This window comes from Plectropomus leopardus, chromosome 18 (genome assembly GCF_008729295.1).
Source record: "Plectropomus leopardus isolate mb chromosome 18, YSFRI_Pleo_2.0, whole genome shotgun sequence".
NCBI lineage: Eukaryota > Metazoa > Chordata > Actinopteri > Perciformes > Serranidae > Plectropomus > Plectropomus leopardus.
Genome location: NC_056480.1, coordinates 14,367,249 through 14,389,372, shown reverse-complemented (window position 1 = coordinate 14,389,372; position 22,124 = coordinate 14,367,249). Strand labels below are relative to the sequence as shown.

The window sequence follows — 22,124 nt, the reverse complement described above, 5'->3', positions numbered from 1 at the left end:
ATATGAGAATCAATGGCAGACGGAAACCTAATTACATAGTGTAAACACCAGGTTTATGTGGGTGAAGTCTTATGCACTCTTGAAATCCGTTATTCTTTCAGACATGCACACACATGATGTATGCATACACATGAGACATGCATGCATTTGCATCCGCCTACCACATTACTGTATTAAAGCAGCAGGGGGTCGTTCATCATCTTTACTAATCCTATGAGTGGAGATTTCCCCGGCTCTCGCAGCCAAATCCATGTTTTCATTTCCATATTGATTCCATTGTTTTTTTTTCTCCCTGGTTTACATTTCCTCCAATGTCTGTCTACTGCACAAATTGAAATTGATAATTTGTGTTTCGCTGCAAGGGTTAATATTACAGATTGGCTCTCTGGGGGGTTGATTAGCTTTTGTTACCCTTTGATGCCGCTGAGATTACATCAGTTGATGTGTACAAACACACCTACACACACAAACAAACAGAGTCCCTGGTCCCTGGTGTTATCTGAGAATTCCGCACTTTCCCTCTAAGATGTGTGTGTTTAGAAGCGCACACATATCAGAGAGCTCCCTCACACAGCCGTGTTGCTAACAGGACAGGCTGTCATTAGCGTAATGCATTTCCTTATGAAGCCGTGGGGATGTGGCTGGCACTAAGGCAATGAGCTGTGATGGGACGCTAATGTAGCATAGCCCGTGCATGGCCCCATCATTCTCCACTTGCAATATATATAAACACACACATACACACGAACACACACTGTTTCTCTCCATCTGAGTAGTCAACTGTAAGTAAACAGCCACAGCCTTTTTTCTTCTTTTGCACCCTGATAAAACTCCACTGTGCACAACCCTGCATACATACACTGGCAGTGGAATACAATGGGTTGTGTATTTCCTGTCTGTGTCACTGTAATCTGTTAATCCACATTATTCCGCTGTAACACTGCAATGTCCGTCTCTCACTTTCTCTCCACTTGCTCTGAATCAATCTTTGTATTCTGACTGTTATTCATTGCTGCTACTTTTTTAAGATCTGGTTTTAATTTGCCTTTCTTTCTTTTCTCCCTCCCCTCCCCTTTTTTTCTTTCCCCCCTCCTTCTCTTTGTTGTGTCCACTTTTTCTCCTTTTCTTTTGGTTCTTTTTTTTTTTTTTGCAACTGCACATTCACCTGTTGCCATTACTGGAACTTGTGTTTCCACACATCCTCCCTCAACCCCCCACTCCCCCTCCTCTCCTCCCCACATGGTTGTGTGTATGTGTGTGTCTGTGTGCACATGTCCCAAAGTGTCCCAGCGGAGGCGCGTAGCCGACTGCTCCTGAAATGCTCCAAGTGTGGCGTGATCTCGAGCACCGCTCTGTCCAGCTCAACTGCCAGCAGCGCCATGTTAGTCCATCTTCATCTTTCTATTTTTTCTCTGTCCCCCATTTCTCTGTCTCTCTTTGTGTCTCTTTCTCTCCATCATCCTCTCTCTCTCTCTCGCTCTCTCTCTCTCTCTCTCACTCTCTCTCTCTCTCTCTCTCTCTCTCCTCCATCCTTTTAATTCCTGGCTGTCAGTAATGATGCAGGATGACATTCAGACTTGTCTGGATAAAAAAAAACAAACTAATGAAAGGCAAAGCACCTGCACTGCGAGCCGCCACTATTTAATGAGAGCATGTTTTGATCCAAAGTGGATTTTCCTCAGGTCGTACTGAGAAAACCTGACCTGTGTCAGACAGTGTTTGTGCTATATTTTTAGAGTTTGTTTTAACTAGTTTATTGTGCAGTATTGCAGAGGTTTAACACATCAGGGCAGTACAATGTCAGAAATAATGCAAAATGTGTTGCATTATAAAATGTGCTGCTGTATCCATGTTGCTAAACGTTTTGGCTCTATTATAATATCTAATGTGGTAAGCTGTCATCTCGGTTCTACCACCTTAAACTGGTTGCCACAGTCAACACATTATATTTCGGATGGAGATTAACAGAGGAATGAGAAAAAAAATGGTGAAGTACTTAAGATGTCAAACATACCAAGCTTCTGGTATTTAAATCTTTCTGTTTGGAGCATTTCTTAGAATTTTCACAGCATGTCTAATTTAGCAGAGTGCTACACAGACTGTGACAATAGTTGTCTTTTTTGGCTGTGGAGGAAGATTTGGCAAATCAACATAACATCATGGTGTGAGGTGTTTGAAAGGTCTGACAAAACATGCTGCAGTCCAGTGTTTTTGAAACTCCAAGTACTAAGTCCAATTTAAACAACCAAAACTCAGAATAGATTTGCCACAATTTTAAGTCTACAAAGCCCCCAGAGGGTCACAACAAGATATTTGTGTGTGTGTGTTCACTCGCAATATGTTCAGTGTTCTATTGCAATACATATCTTCTTCCAGTCCCTCTGAGCTGTATGTCTGTTTTCGCTCAGCTGCTCCAAGCGCAATGGCCCAGTATGGATCAGCTAAAAACAAATTACTTTTAGCTAGGCATTGTTATGTTTTCATTTGTGAAAGCAAACTCAAAATAATTCTTAAATCATAGTAGCTAATACTAAAGCTCATTCATTAACAATGCATGTTTGTTACCTTCTGTAGGTTACAAATGCAGCAATAACGAGATGACTCACTCGGGTGTGCATACTGTAGAGAAACACAGAAACAAGTGTTCTTTATGAGAGAAAAATCACAAAACTAACATATATTTGCAACAAGTTAAATGATACCAAGTAGCAACCTCCAGGGCTGAAAATGAAGCCAATGTAATAGCAGAAGTAAACGTGTACACCCTGGTACAAAAAAGTTTTGGTCTCTATTTCCCCATTTATGAAGTTACACATTATAAAGGGCACAGCTGATTTAAGTGACAGGCTATCTACAAGGCTCCTTGCTCCATCACAGCTCCACCCTTTCATCCAAATATGGTCACTTCTGGCTGCAAAAACCCAGATGGCGACAGCCAAAATGCCAAACATAAGGCTTCAAAATGTGAGTTCACAAGCCAGTGGATGACGTAACAGTAGCTATGTTCAGCATTTTGTAAAAAATATGACTTAATACTGCTGGTTTAAAGACAATGTAGCACCGCTGCAAAAACACTTTAATTTCAAATGAGATCTTTAATGCAAATGTGCGCTCGCATCCATTTTCGCCCTATCCACTACAGGCAGACTGTTTCAAAGGAATGCAAAAGTGTTGCAAGAGAATGTTAAATATTGCAAAGTAGTGCAAAGAAACACACACACACATCTCACCATGTCTTTTGAGGGCCTCCAGCTCAATCAATTTTGTTTTATTGTACTCCTCACAAAACTCCCAACTTTATGGAAGAGAAGTACACATTTTCTGGAAGATTCTTTTTCCAAGATTTTCTTTCCTTTATTCCACACTTTCAAGCCCGCATTATCCGAACCATGCAGCGACACAGACCTCCGATATACAGTGTGCTGCCATAAAAGATATTTTGGGATGCCATGCAAATTAATGATATGAAATGCTGAAGAGAAATGAAAGAGTCTTAGATAGATGAATGGTAATCATATGTATTTCCCACAATTTTTTTTCTGTATGCTAGTCTTTGATTTTATCTCAGATTCTTCCTACCAGTATCTCCTATTGGGTGTTGGCATGTTAGAAGTTTCTACTATAGTGTTGAAGGAAAAAGATCAGAGACCAATATCTTTTTGAAGACTGTATTTTTGCCCTTTTAGCAAGAGGTTCGTTGTCATGGTTTCATGTAAGGAGCAGCCAGACTGTTAATGAAAGACCCTCCTCCCGTTCTATGCTTCTATCCTACGCATATTTAACTATATCCTTGTGCAAATCTTTCATTATGGCTTCGTGTTTACTTTGGAAGAGAGCTCTGTTTAAAGCAGGAACTCTGGTCTTAGTTGTGTTGTCGCATGATTGGACGCTAATGGGATGAGATTGCCTATTTGCAGTTACAAGTTTGTATCAGTTTTCTTGTTGTCACTGGGAAAACACGGAGGCCATTATTGACTTTATTTCACACAGCTTTGCTGATCTGAGATCCACCTACATCTTTGCTGAATACATATTAGTAGCTTACAGAATACTGTTTCGTCGGTAGGTCCTTTAAATAATCTGCTTATCCATACTGTGCAAAAGTGAAATTTTTGTATAATTTACTCTGAAACAGCAACAAAAGAACAAAAGCATTCAACTTAAATGTTTTTGAAATTTAAACACTCCTTCATTCTCTGCCGCATTATTATACAGTAAGCCTGTTCTATTTATACCTGTGGTGGTCCTGATAAAGCTTTACAGACTATTACTTGGGAATTTTCATTAAAAAGCACTTATTATGTATGATGAGGTGAACTTGCAGTAGTAGTTTTTCTTTTCACATAGAATGAAAGCAGTTCGTGTTGCTCTACTGAGTTGTATTGTAAATAAAATTTAAAAAAAACAAAGTCAACAACAGCTGGACACTTAACACATTAACAAGAGGACACCACAGCTTTGGCTTTATCACTCTGTTTTCTATTCCCTTCATTGCCTTTGGACATGCACCTGTAAAGGGACGTGCATATTTCTCAGCGTAGCCAGACAGAGCTGTCGGTCTGTCAGACTGACGGTTATAAAACCAGGAATATGTGCTCAAACAGCATGAACATTTTAAATTGGTGTCTGACTCCGTAGAGTTACAGATGCCCACACACTCATACACACACTCATTCCTCAGAAGCCCCCGTGTCAGTACTTGTCAATGGCATGTCTTCCCCCCTCTCTGATCGCCCCCTGTGTATCGTCTCACAGTCCACCAGCATGACACTTTGTGGGCATCAACCATGTAATTGTGAGCAATTGTCAGTCTCATAACTATCTACATGATTACACATCATCTTCCACTTCTCAGTCGGAATATTAAGTGTGATGCAAACCTCAGTGTGTCAATCAGCTCCAAAATACCCACCACTATGACTGATCTGTGTGTGAGTGTGTATGTACGTAAAAAGTGGAGTTATGTGACTTAACAGAGCTGGCTAGTCTGGTTTAAGACTGAACCTCTTGTTCCTTTTCACCCCCTCCTGTTCCTCTCTCTGTGTCTGCCTCCCTTTCTCTCTCCCTCCCTCTTTCTCTCTCTGACAGGGCATCTCTGTGGAGCTCCTGCGTGGTTCTTCCCCTGTTAGCATTAACCTGGATGTCAGCAGTGCTGGCCATAACCGACCGGCGCTCCACACTCTTCCAGGTGATGTATCTCAGCAACACCAGCAGAAGCTCACAAACTGTAAGTCAGTGGTTCCCAGCTGGTCCAGCCCAGGGGTCCAGATTTCGTTTTAGTCATTTGTTACAGTGTCCTTACCTAAGATAGATAATGACATATTCATTTACATTTCACAAAATCTAAACAAAACCTGGGCTTAGAACATAATAAAATAAAACATAATGCAAGAATAAAGTGCAATTACTTCAAACTTAGTAAATAAATAGCACTGCAACCAATAAAGTGCATATTAATGCTTTAAGACCAGTGACACTGCAAAGGCACAGCATGTTAATAGGTCAAATAATACCAAAAACAGTCTGTAGGGCTGCTCTTCAAAATGAAGTGGTTTTTTTTCCAATCTTGTCACATTCATGAGTCACTTGTGCAACCCACTTTTGAACCATGACCCACTAGTTTGGAACCACTGCTGTAAGTCATGTGGTGCATCATGGAAATAAGCTCTGAAATGCTGTTTATCATCAAAAGTGCAACTCCTCTCAAGAAAAAAAAAGGATCGTCATTGTAGAAGTAAAAAACAAGGATCACACATATATGTCCAGATCATGTGCAGGGACACAGTCTATGAATGAAAGCATGAACCGCAGTGATGATTAATTATGAAATATATATATATGACTTAGCTAACTTATTTTATTCCCATATCAGTGTTTCTCTAATGATTACTGACTTATTTTACCTTAGTATTGCAGTAATTCCAGATATGATAATATATACAGTGGTTTGCAAAGTGGGTGCAGCAGCACGTCACAAGATTTATTCCTCTTTTTTACCAAGCACTTTTGACCTTTCGATTTTCACCACATCAAAAAACAAAAAATAAGGCAACATTTATATTTGCTACATTTTCGACTGTATCAAAAGAGAAAAAAGTCCTCATATAGAGATGCTAAATGTTTAATTTCACAATCATACCACAGCTGAGAATGGTAATGACACCTCAGGGTTGCTGGTTGTCATAGTAAAACAACACACTTTCTGGCCCGGTAAGTTTTCCAGGTTCACTGAAGTCAGAAATAGCTGACAGTCAGAGCAATGATGGAGAGATTTGTCATTGTAAACTGCTCAAAGAGAAATTCTGATACATCTCAGCCCCTCAACACAGTTTGACACAACTCAACCTTCAGGCCAAAAGAACCAAAATCAGTGTGTAACATGTAAGCAGCTGTGAGCTTAAGGCTTTTTGTGGTGAGGAGAGGTTGCCTTTCCCACATTAGAATGCCTCTTCTGTAGGGAAAACTGTCAGTGCTGCTGAATTAGTTCACATCCTATGTGACAGATGTAATGTTTGCAGGGGTGTTGTGGGAGGAGTACGTATTAGGGGGTGGAAAACAAAAATGACTAACAAAGGGTTACCTTGCACAACAACCGGATTCTTAGTATATCACAAAATGAGACAAGAATTACGGGATCACGAGATTTCATGAAAATTCATCTCAGCAAGCTTCAAGTAAAGCATTTTTGTTTAAATCACAGTGGTTCTGACCAGTCAGCGTCCTGTGGGGAGCTACTGGCAGCCACAGGCGAGGTCTAGGTTTGTATGACTCAAAGCTGCGTTTTTGAATCCGAGGGGTCATGTTACTTACCAGAACTGGCAGCATCATGGGCATGATGATGCCCTTGTGATTTATCGATAAATCTCTTAGTTAAAAAAGAGTCTGAATATTTTCAAAAAAGCTTATCCAGAGCCAAAAGTGACATCTTCAGTTTGTCCAACCAACATTAAAGAAGCTAAAACCAGTTCATTGGCATTTTTCCTTGAAAGATAAAAAAGTCTTTTGATTCACTTGCTTAATTGACTAATTCTTAAAGCTCTAGGAAATAGTTCATGAATTTTTAAGTTTTTAATTTTTTTTTCTAAAAACATCTGATGTGAGAAATAAGCCATGCAACAGTCAAAGCTGTCTGAGAGTTTCCAGATGCGGCGAGACATGCAAGACAACCCTGATTTGCCTAAAGCATGCAAGTGTTATTTCACTATAACAATGGTGGCTCCTAAAGGGGTTGGAATTAATGATACATTAGTATCAGTTAACTGAGCTGTAGAGTATTTCTTCACTGAAAGAAGAGCAAATAACGGCACTGAAGGCATGTATTAGTAGTAAAAGATGTTTTAGCTCTTCTCCTGACTGGCTTTGGGCTTCTGTGATTATCAACGATTCATCCAATAAACGGCCAGGTATTTTTTTTTAAGTACCTGGTTTAAAAAGATATGGTAACCACTGCAACATAAAAAGGTGCAATCATTCACAAGCAAATGTATCTTGTCTCCTTCAGGTCCTCTTTGCTGTCTTTGACTCTGTTCAAGGTTTTGTCATCATCACCGTCCACTGTGCAATGCGCCGAGAGGTAAGTGAGGTCTCCTTTCACTAAGCAGCTGTGCAGATTCCAGACATGTTGATATAATAAATTTATAATTCAGCACCAACAAAGTGACCGCAGCAACACTTACTCCCTTCGACAGGTGGGATTTGTGTTCGCAAATGTCACATCAGTTTCCAGGTCAGTCTGAGGTCACGGCAGAACACAGGCGAGTCAGACATGAGAGGGATTAGCACAGTATTTATGTCAGATGTTGTGGCGCTTCTTCTCCATAATGCAGTAAGATAGTGAAGCATTGTCCGACTGATCCAAGGCTGCTTTAAGGAGCTTACTAAGATGCTGTATGGAATAAGACGATAAGTCCCTAACTAATACCCCCTAGTGCCTTTTTGCCACAGGCTTTGCAGTGCCCCCCTGGGATGCTGAATTTCAAACCTATTGTGCACATACATGTCATCATGCCCTTGAGACGGATATTTACACGCACACACATTAATTTTTCTCGCTCGAATTAATGGATTTACAATGTCATTGGTTCTCCATAACTGTAATTGTGTTGCTTATGTGTGTACGCCACACACAGCCGTGCCTATATCCTAGAGATCATTATGATATTGAATGCACTGCATAGTGTAAGTGAATTCTTAAATGCTTGGAATGCTTAGCTGCATTAAATCAATATCACAAAAGCGGCAGGGATCAGGGTACAGTAAATCCAGGAATTATTTATTGTAAATGTATGAAAATCCCCCGTGTAAATCCTCCGTAGCTGCTGAACAACAGGCAGAGGGGAGAGCCATACCAAAGGGAGGGAGGAAGGAGAGGAACAAGTGGGAGAATGAGGAAAACATTACGGTGCAAAACAAGAGGGAAAGCAGCACAAAGTGGGATGTTTTCTGAAGTTAAGTACAGACACAAAACGTACCGGCGTCTCGCTGCCATGTAGCGCTCCACGATAGCGCCAGCTGAGTGTAAGGGTGCGGTGGAGAATGAAAGGACAGCGGCGACGGTGGCGGCACAGGCGGCCTGCTGAGATCAGTCAGGGAGAAAGGCAGCAGATGAACATGTGCGCCGTTGTGAGGTGTTGTGATTAGGAGGCAGCAGGAGAGGAGAGTTGTGAGGAAGAGGTGCATTGTGAGGAACAGTGAGGGAGGGACTTCGTTAAGCGAGCAGAGACGTAGGAGAGGAAGGAGGGTGGAAGACAAATTGCATGCAGAGATCTGTGGGAGAAGAAAACATAATTCAAGAGCGAAGCAGGGGATGATGGTAGGGGAGGAGGAAATAGAGAGGAAGGTGGAGAGAGAGGTATGGACACAGAGAGGGGGCTCTTCACTTTGAAGTCAGAATGAGCTGCACTGCCAACACACAGGAACGAGAATAAATGCCACCGAGGATGAGTATGGACATAAAGAGAGGAGACGGATGGAAGGAAACAATGGAGGCAGTACCCTTGCCCATGCAGTATTAATCAGACATGGATTCTACTCCAATCCTCTCCATTTGTAGCTGCACACACACAGATGAGACCACCCAGCGAGAGGGAAGATGCTCTCGTTCACTCTTGCACCACTTCTTACACGAGCACTCTTGTTTCCACCCATGAGATTCTTATGGGATTTGACAGCGGCAACGTTGAGAAATGATGTTGCTCCTCAGCAAGTAACCAGGGTATCTATAATACAGAGCCCGATGGGGGGGAGAATCTCAGTGTTAGCTGTGAAACATAATGCAGAGATCCATTTGATTTAAGCTGTGTTACAAGAAGTCCTCTTGGACGCTGGGATGGTGTGTGTGTGTGTGTGTGTGTGTGTGTGTGTGTGTGTGTGTGTGTGTTTGTGTTTGTGTTTGTGTGTATGGCTTGTGGGAGGATAAAGAAAAACAATATGACACTGGAAAAGGCCCATGGGTCAGAACATCTATATACCGTGCTGTTGGTTTTAATTTGGGCCGAGCGCTGCTGATCTCACAAGGCTCAAATAGGCCACTTTGAAGAGTTGCTGTGTGCTTTCTGTACCAATCCTCTGACTGTTACATAAGCTACAAGCTGAGCTACTTTGTGAAGAACATAGCTTTTCCGTTTACTTTGCCATTTTCACATAATTTAGTATTCACTGAACATCTGTCATTGCAGCGATATAGACGGAGAATATAAAATGTCTGAGGGAGTAAGTTCCCCAATGCTCCAGCATTTGCCAAACTAACTTAAGTAGAAGTTCCTCCACTAACTTCTTTCCTTTGCATCCTCCCTTCCTCTCCTTCATCATCCTTTCCTTCCCTTTTTCCTCTCTGTATCCATCCTTCCTCTCCCCCATCCCTTATTCCTTCAGGTGCAGGATGCGGTGCGCTGTAGGATGGGGGGATGTAAAGACGACAGCGAAAACTCACCAGACTCCTGCAAGAATGGACAGGTGCAGATCATGGTGAATAGCATTCCATTTCATCCCACGTTGCAATCCATTAGCCACAGGACCGACATTAACCAGGCTGGAGCTTTCTGCAGGCTTCAGCTCCAATAACAAGAAGCATGATTGCCATTATTGAAGTGCTCAAAGTCATACCTCGCTCTCTTTTTTCCTTAACCATTTTTTCCCTGACAGGAATTCATTATTGTTAATACATTATGCATCTCCACATTTTATTTTCCAAAAATGGTTGATATCACTCCCTGAAGAGATGCAATTTCTTTCCCCAGCCGGAAACTTCATATTGTGCCATATATATAGCTGGACATGAAAAGTTGTCTTCAAATTTCTCTAACAATATCCTGCTAAAATTAATGTCAATGCATTTTTGACAATCTCAGTGTATGTTGCCCACAGCATTTCCTGTATTTCTAAAACACACACTTCAGCACTTTTATTTACTTTTAACCTAAACTTCTTCCTCTTTATTTGAAGAGCACAGAGCTCCGATAAGGTTATTGTACGTGTTCCAAATGTGGCTAATAGTGTGATAAATCATACAGACTTGAACTGCCGTGCCAATGTCAATACGGTCACACTGCTACTATGAGAGCACGAGCGACTCTCACAACTCTATTCCCTTTATTTCTCCCTCAGACCTGTTTGCGGTAACGATTATGGCTTTATGAACGCCCCTCTGAGGTTATCAAGATTAAACTTTGGAGCCATCATTCTGCTCGGGGAACCCATTATGACACATTCTCTGTCTCTGTTTTCATAACCAAGAGGAACATTTACAGTCTAACTGTGCTTATTTAATTTTCGGTAAAACGTATTGTTATTATACACAGAGCTTGTTGCTATGCCAACTAATGCACTATAAAAGAAGGCAGCTGGCAAACCTTTGTAGGGGACCTATTATGCTCATTTTCAGCTTCAGACTGTATTTTGGGCTTCTACGAGAACATGTTTACATGTTTTAATGATCAAAAAACACTTCATGTTCATCATACTGTCTGTGCTAGAACACCTCAGTTTTAGTGCTTATCTATTAAAGCCGCCCTCCTGAAAATCCCATTCTGCACTGATTGGTCAGCATTTCTGATTCTTATGTATCACGGTGTCTCAGCACCATCACTGCAGCTAGGGGAGCAGCAGCACTTACAAATGTGAAAAATTAACAATTAGACTCTAAACCAAAATCGTCACAACCGGACATGTAAAAAAGTAGAGAAAGAAAAGAGCAGAACAGTCTAAAGCCTGAGGTTTTTGCTCACGGGAATTACTTATATGTACAATTATTTAAAACTTTAGCCATGTTTAATATGAACATCCAACATTGTAAAATTATAGAAATAATAGAAAAAAAAGGAAAATTATATTAGGTCCCCTTTAATTTTGTTTGTAAATGTGGATGACTTTGAAGAAATCTTGCATAAATGCATGAAGGGCTGTTAAGTGAACGACACCATAACCTTGAGAATATTAATTGTGATGGATAATTTGGTAAAGGTGCACAGTAAGGCTATATCGCCATCATAATTAAACTCAGGCGTTCTTGCTGAATTCAAACGAAATCTCATTAGAAAGTTAAACCCCTGACATTTAGAAACAACATATAGATGTAAAGGTTTAGCTACATCTTTTCGTTTAACCTAAATCAAAGCCGTCTCTAGAAAAATAATTTGATTAGTTAATCTCTGATTAAAGTTCTCCTCTACAACACTGGTTATATTTCCTTCTCTAATGTTTTAACTTCTCCATTATTTTTTTACACCATCAGAAGTGTCCAAATGTGAGCTACTGTGGGCAGCAGTGTGGCTCTCTGCGTTACGGCACAACCATGTGCCTGCCGAGTTGCCACCCACAGCAGTTCCCGCCAATGGGCCACCAGGCATGCCAGCAGGCCTGTTGCCACAGTCTGCCCCGCAGCAACCACGACCATGGGCTAGAACACAGCCACGCCCTCAGCCACGCACATGAGCAAAACCACATCCTGAACAATACCCACAACCACGTTCATAACCATAACCACGCCCACAACCACATCGGCAGCCAACCAGTATGTCACCTGTAGAAAAGACACTGTCATTAGGAATAGTAAAGCCTAAAGATGGAGAAAGGTGGAATCTGTAAAACAATATATTGCAACAAATATTAACGTATATTAAAGGAGCAGTTTGGCATTTCAAGAGATGCACTTACTTGCTTTCTTTCCAAGAGTTGGACTAGAAGACGAAGATGCTAAATATGAAACCACAGCCAGAAGCTTGTTAATCTTTTGAAACCTGGGCCAATTGGTTTGATTCAAAAAATTAAAAGAAATCAAAAAAAAAAAAAAAAAAAAAACAAGGGGAGAAGGCAATGAGAAACGTATATAGACATCTAAGGTCATTTATATGATTTATAGCTTGTTTGTTTTAATGTTTACAAAAACCAAAGTTTCAATATGTCACATTATGGTTTTACAGAAGATTATGTGCCATACTATTCCCTCACTAGGCACAGTGATTTTTTGGAGTCTCACCGTCAGCATGGGGTTGCCACAACTTCAGCAGATCCCGTCTCCCAGTAGAAAATAGTCCTGTACATAAACCCCCAGTAAAACCACAGTGTGTCATTTTTACACTTAAGGGTTAGGGTTACACTGTAAAGCTGTCTAATCAATCTTCTCAGCTCACTCTGGGCAAGAAAGCAAAAAACGTATTCACCATAATGTCAAATTATTCCTCCAACCAAGAAAAGTCATCATTGCACCAAATTCGGTTTGGTTTTGATTACATATTGCACCTTTAAATCAAAGTAGGAATAGCTGTGATGTGGAAATAGAAACTAGAACTTTTACTGTAGCAAGGTAATTATGTATTTATAATAAGAATTTAGGCATTTAATTAATTTTAAAGGATAAAGGTTTCAATGCTTTTATTTCAGATGTAACCTCATCCAGAATGCTGTATATTATAGTTTGCTTACTCAGCCAATAGGACTCAACAATAGGCCTGTGCTCCCTTTTCCTGTTTTTATCAAACAGTTGACATTGATGACTCACTGTACTTAACCCGTGATGCTGTTGCTGAGCCAGTGTGCTATAGATAAATGATTTGTTTTTCTCAATTTGAATGGCAGAGAGAGACGGAGAGAAAGAGAGAGAGGTTTCTTTCATATCCTCATCCGTCCATTTAGCAGAGACCCATTTATGGTGCTGCGGGTGATTTGCGTACTAAGAGCTTTTCCGCTCCTCTGAGACCTTTACACATTCTCTCCTTCTCTCTTTCAGTTTTACATCCCCCCACCCCTCCCCCCTTCCTCCTCTCTTTGCCTGTGTGGCGTGCCCAAACTGTCTAAAATCTGTAGTTTATTATACAAACAAAGGCTTTTGTAAGTGAATCCCGCTGAGGACAGGAGGAGGCTCTTTGGTGAGAGAAGGGAGGACCACAACTGCATAGCAATGAGCTTCACTTCTACTGAAGTTTAGGAAACTTGAGTGGTGGCCATTTTTGAAACAACACTTCTTCATTCAACCCACCGCTCTCTGGGTTTGGTGACGTTTCTTTGCCCTACGGAGGAGTGCCACCCCTGCTTTCCTCAAGTGGATTCTAGATCAAAGCAAATAAACATATTTTGTTATCTAATCTGCATAAAATCTGAAAATTGAGTGCAGTGTAGAGTATTTTGAGTGTAAAAGCATTAGTAATCTTATGTAATATTTTTTCCCCAGTCTAAGAAAGGCTCAGCTAGAAGAAGGCAAAGATTTGCTTCACCTGGCACAGCAGATAATAGCTTTGCTGCAATGTAAATGTCGGCCCCTGTTTGCATTTAGACGATAGCGAGGTGACTGATGAGGCATACAGTAGCATTACGTACCTGGCAAAACTCCACAGCGTTCTGCGCGTGTCTTTCAAACACTGTATTTGGATCTGCTGCTGTGAACTGATACACATCATGAACAAAGTAGCAGTAGAGCATGGCACACAAAGAATTGTCTTTATCAGTGCGTTTACATGGACGAGAATAACCCGTTAATGTTCAGGTTTTTATAGTATTCCGTTTTTGTGTTTGAGCATGTAAACATCATATTCTGTTTATGGGAAACCTGAATATGCTAGCTGGAGAACTTGGAAAGACAGTGGGCTGTATACATGGAATGAGAATAACTCAATTTCTCTGTGCTCATGTAAACATATCCTGAATATGATCATAACCAGGATACGCATCATAAATGGGTTTTTCATGTCCATGTAATCACAGTTTCTGGTATGAGTTAAGGCAAAAAAAAAAAAAAATAGGTCTTCTTCACTTATGACATCACTAATTGACTGGTTTGTAAAGTGTCACCATGGCAACAGATCCTAATCTTTTCTTTGGTGTCAGATTAGAGCATCAGAGTCATTGGGTACAGCATAACCATTCGAGATCCAATCACTCATCAGGCCTGTGCCTCTGTTAATGTGGTGAATGTGATGACACTCATTGTGTTTCCTCTCTCCCTACCCTGCCTCGCTGTCTCTCAGACGGATTTTGAGAAGGATGTGGACTTGGCATGTCAAACAGGTGAGCTCTCCCTTCCACTTCATTTCTCTCTCCCTTTCTTCCTTTGTTGCCTCCTTTGTCCAACGCAGGATTAGCATTGCAGAGAGGCAATGGAGAGCTGTAACTTAGCTTGCCGCTGTGCATGCTGATAAAATGACAGGAGATGATGCGCTTCATCTCGACACAGTTGTGCACAAATTATTATGCCTTATCAATCACACTGATTCTGCCCAATAAGTGTTCAGCGAGCATATGTGTGGATGAGATTGTGTTTAATTGTGCATGATAATAACACCCCTCGATGTGTTCAGACCTGTTTCACTCGCTGCCGACAATGGTCTTGTGTGTGTTTCTGTGTTTGGATGTGTTACAAATGTACCACGATGTGTTGTGCATTGAAATATTAACACAATCACTTTCCCCCTCCACCCTTGCAGAGAGAGGACACCCATGTAAGTTTTGCACCCAAATGACCTTTTTAACACTGCCTGGTCTGTCCCTAGACTTAGAAGTCCTATAGACGAATCCGAGTTGTAGGTGGATGTAAACTAGTCGCCAATACTACAACGGCACTTCACTATAAGCAGTTTCACTTGTCAACCTCTTTTTCCATGACATCTTTTCAGATCATCCTGGAGAACCTTTTCTGAAAAAATCTATAAAACTTAAAGGGAGGGTTCAACCCGCAGAGATGTCTGCCTTCTCTCCAAGATAATGGAACTAGATGGCACTCAGCTTGCTGTGCTTAAAGTGTGAAAAAAAACAAAAACAAATGAAAAACACAACAGCAGTCTCTTTCCAGAAACCAGACCTTGTTCTAAGCAGTTTCATGTAGGAAGAATTTTCCTTACCAAAATACACCCACCAACCGAATCACTACACAGAGGAAAGTGTGCATCTACTCATGGATGAGAGGCTTGTGATGGTGCGAGTTATTAACATTATTGGCATCCTCATTGGCTGAACTGTAACGCTGGCTAGCTCAGTGGTGCTATGTGAGCTAGCAGTAGATGCACGCTTCCTAGTTTATCCTGAATAACTGGGTTATCATTTCTGGAAAGAGACATTACTGATGATTTTTTCAGATGTTTTTTTTCCTGTGTGTTTTTGTGCTTTAAGCACCACAAGCCAAGTGCCATCTAGTTCCATTATATTTCAGAGAAGGCAGACATCTCTATGGCGGATATCTCCAACACTCTACAGCTCTCACCAAAACAATCTAGATGGATAAGTAGCACTACGGGTCAAATGAAAATCATGTCATTTTCAGTGACAGTTGGTCGAGTTTTTACAAATGGCTAAAGATCTTTGGCTGTACTGTTATTAGCTGCGTCAGCAACAGAAATTAAAAGCCACAACCCTCTTCTCACTGAAATCTGAAATCAGTTTACCTTGCATACATTTCTTTTAAATCTTTGTATTTTAGTCACAGTACTGTGACTTGTGATCAACAATCAGAGACTATGAAAGCTCAAAAGCAAGTTGTTACTTATGTTTTCTGGTCAAAAATTCCACTTGTATTGCAAAGTATGTATTTTTTATTAAAAGCAAAGTTTCTTCTCATTACAATGCAAGAAGTGGAGTTTGATCTTAAGCCAGCAAGCACTGTAATTCCTCCTGGGTTTTAGCTAACTTTATTTCCCCGTAGAGGCTGGACAGGATGGAGCAGTAAGCTTTTTGCTCAGGCTCAGTAATAATTAATAATATATATCTTTAACATTCACTCTGACTACTTTCATCTGAATCAGGTGGCAACTGCAAACTACAATTAACCCAAACATCTCTGATTTCACTGATGGTGTAAATGTGTTCAGTTGAACCATGCCTCCACAGTAATGGCGGCAGTGCTTTAGAGCACAACACATAAAACAACTGCCGGATTCATCTTTAGGTCATTCTCTAGGTCTCCTCTGTTGGATGCAGATGTGAAGGGTTCAGCTCTCCCAAAGCCTTGTCCTGTCTTTTCACATCACTTTGCACCAAAAGGACGGTAAAACACAGAAAATGCTAGGTTTTGTACTCAGCCAGTGTCCTTTCTGGTATGCTTACACTCAGCAGGATCCAGCTTCAGTTTTTGATAAAGTGTCTAGCTTGACATTTTGTCGCATCAATGCTGTTAACAAGAAAATGGTCTGCGCTACATGCTTTGGTCTCGAATTGGATTTTGGGGCCACAGAGTAAATATTCTTTCCTCTGATGGTGACAGAGTGAGCATGATATCCAGCATGAACTTTCAAATGGTTTGAGCTCTGTTTAGTTGTGATGATAGATGGATGTCAGTTGTGATTAAACATCATCTCTCATCAGCATGTCTTAGTTTTGGAGTCGCTCGTCTACAAATACATAGCATTCTGTTTGTAGTTCTTTTCCTGCAACAACATGCATGAAAGCTAACCCAAAGCCACTGTAAGTAGTTTTATGTTTTGTTTTTATTTACGATGTTATAAAATCACAACAGGCACCTATACAGAAATACACATTGGTACATGTATTAAAGCACATAAAGACACAAAGACTCACACATACGCACACACAGGGAATAACAAGCTGGTAAGTAAAATATGGCCAGGACTCTGTAGCGAGGGAATTTGGCTCCACTTCATTTGAAGCACATAGCATTTTGCACTCAGGCTTTTTCTCCAAGATAATAAAAATCCTGGCTCACTGGCAAATCTCGAGATGGAGCAAGACTTAAGGTCACAGTGTCAGAAACAAAACTCATCTTAGTTACTGTGAGCCATATAAGCCCAAGATGAGAAGTGAAACTTTTCTTTTTTGGAGATGCAATCTGTCTCACAGATAAACAAACTCCAGTATCACAACCTGATTTATGTTTCTGTTTCGTCTATCTTTCTGTCAACTGCCTCCTGTTAGGCATAAATTATATCAATTCCTTTCCATTCAATATCCATTCCTCTTTCTCTCTCTAAATGTTCCTCTTCCCCATCCCTTCTTTTACCTTTTTTCCTTTCTTGTACTTTTCTTCTTTGTTTCTTATGCCTATCCCCTTCTCTTGCTCTCTCCACGGCTTTCCTTGTCTCCTCGCAACTCCCTGTAGTCATTTTCAAAGAAGTGAATACCTGTAACCCGGCAACCATCACTGGGACCCTTTCCCGCATCTCCCTGGATGACGAGGACGATCCCAAGCTGACAGCCCACCAAGAGGGCGGAGTGGGGGTCAACTTCAGCTCCCTCCCTGGGAACATCCCACCTCCCAACCTCATCGTACAGGTGCAGGATTGAAGTTTACATTGACTGACCAATCAGTGTAATAATCTGATCAACTTCACTGTACAGAAACTAAAAAAGCTTGCAGCATCACTAACACAGGAAAAGTTAAATCCAGCCACAGGAAGTTCTCTGAGTTGATATATTCAAAAATAACTAGGGCTGTCAAACTATTGGTTTAAATTGCACTTAATCGCAGGATTTCAATAGTTAATCAGAATTAATGAATGATTGATTAATGAATTATTTTGCATTACAACACCGTTTTTAAATCCATATTTACAAGGTATAGCAATTCTTACCAGATTGTCTTGATTAGGAATCAAATTACAGCAAAAAAACTGCCCACCAGATCAAATGACACACCGACACTAATTACCCTGCGTCTTTTCCTAAGTAGCACTAAACATTATTAGTTACATTAAGTTAGTCTGCACCATGTTTAGAAGTGTGACTGAGTAAGAGATATATAAAGAGAAGTAACCACTGGAAAGATTTCAAAGACCTCTGTTCCTTCTGCTGTCTACTGTTTACCTGTTCTCCAGCATGTCCGTGATGCTACACTGACACACCAACAAAACAACCCACACACACACACACACACACACAAAAGCTGACAGAAAGGCAGACTCGTCTACTGCAGCAGTGTGTTGACGCTCAGTGGCAATGCAGTCTAGCGCCTATATTTAGCATATATTTAGTTTGCCTGTGCTTGAAAATCTGCATGCACACCCTAATATTGAGGTGAAGGGGGTATTTGTTGCTTTCAGAAAGTACTTAAAAACCTGAAACTTTTTTTTTCCCCCCAAGGTTCCAACCCTTGGCGGCCTCAATGAGCTGAGCGAGACGCCCCTAAAGAAAGAGATGAACGTAGATCAGCAGAGACAGCAGGGACAGCAACGCAGCGGCGCCCCAATCTACCTGTGCACTGAGAGTGGCCTGGGCTGGGCTCGACCACCCCCTTCCTCCAACACCTCCCAGGATGGAAGTGCCGGAAGCGGGGGGAGTGGTGGAGGGGGAGGAGGAAGTGGAGGAGGCGGGGAGGGAGACTACATGGTCTTACCTCGTAGGACGGTCAGTCTTAAACCTCCAGCGTCCTCCTCTCAAGGAGGAGGCCTTGGACTGGGGGGCGAGGACAAGCCGCTCAACATCGCAGTGGAGGACCCTCCCTTCCCCCCGCCTCCTTCACCCTTGACCCTCCACCCAGCTGAGAGCGAGGCATACCCGGCGGATTTTGTGCCGTCGAGCGTGGGCGACATGAACATCGCCATGAACCTCAACCGCTCCTATGGGACAATCAAAACCATGCCCCATGGGCACGGCCACATGATGGCTCAGGGTGGTCTGGTACACTCCCACGGAGGACACATGCACTCCCACGGGCATTCACTCCAACTGAAGCCGAGCCAGAGGCCTTCAGTGAGACAGATTCTGACAGGGGGAACCACAGTGGAGAGAACCAGGACCCTGCCACGCAACCTGGGCAGCACCAATGCCAACAGCAGCCTCTCAGCAGGATCCCTGGAGGTGGGTGAGAGGTCAAAGAATGAGGGGGGGTTCTGAGGCGCGGTGCTGCTTCACTGTGTTCACCTTTCACTTGAGCACACACTTGATGTTCACAGCTGTGGATGTGGCGGTGCTGGTGGTGTGGTTATATAAGTTAAGTGGTGGAAAAATGATGAGAAGAGGAGGACAGAAAGAGGGGCAGAGAAAACATTCACTTATTTAATGTAACATTCAGTATATGTGGTGATTTAAACACTTCAATCATTTAAACTAGTAAATTGCAAATAAAACCATTTGCATCCGATGTAATGTCACTTAGTTCAAGAAAGCTTTGAAAGCGAAACTATTTTAAACACCAATTTATTTTTACCTTCAGTAAAACAAGATCTGAGATTACATACCACACTTAATGATTTGTTGTTATGAATATTTATGGCTCCAAGACAATATAGAAAGAAAGAGAAGTCAGTTTGCATAGCTAATGCACGTGAAATTACGCACATTACACGGTGTGGCCTTCAAATAATTCAAGCAATGTATAATGCATATTGTCTTTGATATACAGAAACAATATGTCCAACACACTGTGATAATAGCACAGTTGTGCCTCAGAACAAGTCTGTTATGACAACTGCTATTATTTTCAGCCAAGTATTCACTGCTGACTGAAACAATGAGTGTTGAAATTAGTTACTCTCATAATGACAGACAGCTTTTTCTTGGTTTATTGTGTGTGTGTGTGTGTGTGTGTGTGTGTGTGTGTGTGTGTGTGTGTGTGTGTGTGTGTGTGTGTGTGGGGTGTGTGTGAGGCAACCGGACAAGGTGGCACAACAGATGGACTGAGACAGACAGGTTCAGAGGAAATACCCCTGGTGAATGTCTTTTAGCCCACCTTGATTTTAAACACGTACACACACACACACACTCATTGACATACGCACAGAAACAGGCACACGATAATGCAGACACAACACACACACACACACACACACACACACACACACACACACACTTTGGATCTTCCCCCAATGGCATCTTGCTGACTCACTCAGGTTGATTAAAGAGATGGAAGCGACACTTTCACCGAAAAGTGCAGATGCTTCATTTAGGGCTGAGGACGTTAAGGACGAGTCATTAAAACTCATAAAAAAATCAGAAGAGCTACGAGTGCACTCATGAATACCCAAAAAAAGAGAGCAAAAGAGGAAGAATCTGCAGAGAAACCTGCGGGATGTAATTTACTGCTATAATTTCACCCTGTTTGAATATGCTTGATTTGGAGATGGATATCAGAGCATGCCTCTTAAGATTAAATCACAGCCGTTTTTTACTCCCCAATTCAAACACAGTGACGCATAATGGAAAGATCACGCAAATGTACTCACTGTGTTCATTGCACTGTTGATTTTTACTTAGTGGCTTGTAAATTTGAACTCTAAATGATCAAGTCAAGGCGTGAGAAAGATTCGCAGGGTATATTATTCTATCATCGTACTCTAGACACCAGTGGGGGAGCATTGGAATATAAATCAGTGTCTCCTCACAACAGAGTGTTGGCTGTAGAGGTCAAGTTATCATATGATTCACTGCACTGAGTACATTCAGACTAAAGAATAGTGTGCGACTGTTGCTGCTATAGGACCATCATACCATCATAACAGCAAATCACACGAGGATTCCTCATGAATTTTGTATGTGTGCGTTAAATGACTGCTCTATGTGTGTCCCCACCAAAACATGCAATATACTTTACGTGTATATGCATGTTGCATGTGTACCACATTACGACACAAACTCAATCACGGAATTTCTCTGTTTAAGGTAAGGTTTTCTCTGCAGGAGCGCGGTAATTTTATTATGCTTTATAAGCAATGAAGTGACTGGGACGTTTCAGAGACAAACTTTACCACTCTATCTGTTTGCGTTTCTTTACCTTTTAAGGCCTTGGCTGCCAGAGCATCAGATCAGCAACTCTGCCCTTTCAAAGAATGAATACAGCTTTTAACTAACTGTGGAGAGCAGCTCGTCTCACTGCCAAATGCAAATCTGGCTGACAGTGAGAGCCAAATAGGAAGTCAGAGATAGAATGTAATGCAATGCAATGTCAGGGCCAGATGAGTTGGAAATGTCTGCAGCTGTTAAATTGGCGGCTTGTGTGCCACTCGCTGTAGCTGCGGAGGCACTTAAGAGGAGAGTGGCGGGGCCCAAACAAGATTAGAGGATTGAAAACCATTCCTCATATGTTTGTTGCAGCACTTTTAATCGGAACGTCTCCAAGAAATTTCTCCAGAAATAGCAAAGGGGGATGATTTATGCTGGGGTTGTAATGATTGTATTTGAGAGTATGTGAGCCGAGAAATTATTGTTTCATTCTATTTCTGGGTTATTCCACTTCACTAATCTCATTACGTTGAAATAGACTGAATCATTTGCTTTTTGCCTTGACATTTGTATGAATATCTGTATCGTGTTGGGCAGCCAGTGCATATTAGCGTCCCTCTTTTAACTGAACAGTGAGCAGTGAGAGATCCACAGATACAGTGAGATAGAGAGGTCTTAAGTTCAATGGTGGTGGAGGGGTTGGTCATTGATGCTTTCTTCTCTCCCCTGCCCCCCTCCTCTTTCAGAGGAAAAGAGTACGGTACTCTGAGCTGGACTTCGAGGTAAGATCTCGGGCCTCCCCCGTGTCATCAGCCTGTCTCTGCTTTCTTGTGCTTCTGCCAGGGCTTAAGAAACGCATAGAGGAGCAAAAAGCATTGCTAAATCCCTCCCTTCGCACTTCTGTCTCCTTGCATTAAAAACTATGAACTGTTTCAGACCTACCTGGACATAGTGTGCTGTTTCTCCAACAATGGCCTTAAACCCGCTCCTGCCGTAAAATGTGTCTTAAAATTTATGTGTCAATTAAAAGA

The 22,124-nt window shown here is 41.6% G+C and overlaps 1 protein-coding gene across 1 annotated transcript in view; it reads left to right on the top strand.

Annotated features, from left to right (window-relative positions):
• Positions 1 to 22,124, top strand: part of adgrb2 (adhesion G protein-coupled receptor B2) — a 243,880-nt gene that overhangs the window by 203,973 nt on the left and 17,783 nt on the right. Inside the window, exons 24-33 of the mRNA XM_042506819.1 lie at positions 1,283 to 1,381; positions 5,089 to 5,188; positions 7,502 to 7,573; positions 9,874 to 9,966; positions 11,732 to 12,010; positions 14,460 to 14,499; positions 14,916 to 14,930; positions 17,537 to 17,709; positions 18,517 to 19,233; positions 21,840 to 21,875. Coding sequence (XP_042362753.1) covers positions 1,283 to 1,381; positions 5,089 to 5,188; positions 7,502 to 7,573; positions 9,874 to 9,966; positions 11,732 to 12,010; positions 14,460 to 14,499; positions 14,916 to 14,930; positions 17,537 to 17,709; positions 18,517 to 19,233; positions 21,840 to 21,875 — 1,624 coding nt within the window. The remainder of the gene's footprint in view (positions 1 to 1,282; positions 1,382 to 5,088; positions 5,189 to 7,501; positions 7,574 to 9,873; positions 9,967 to 11,731; positions 12,011 to 14,459; positions 14,500 to 14,915; positions 14,931 to 17,536; positions 17,710 to 18,516; positions 19,234 to 21,839; positions 21,876 to 22,124) is intronic.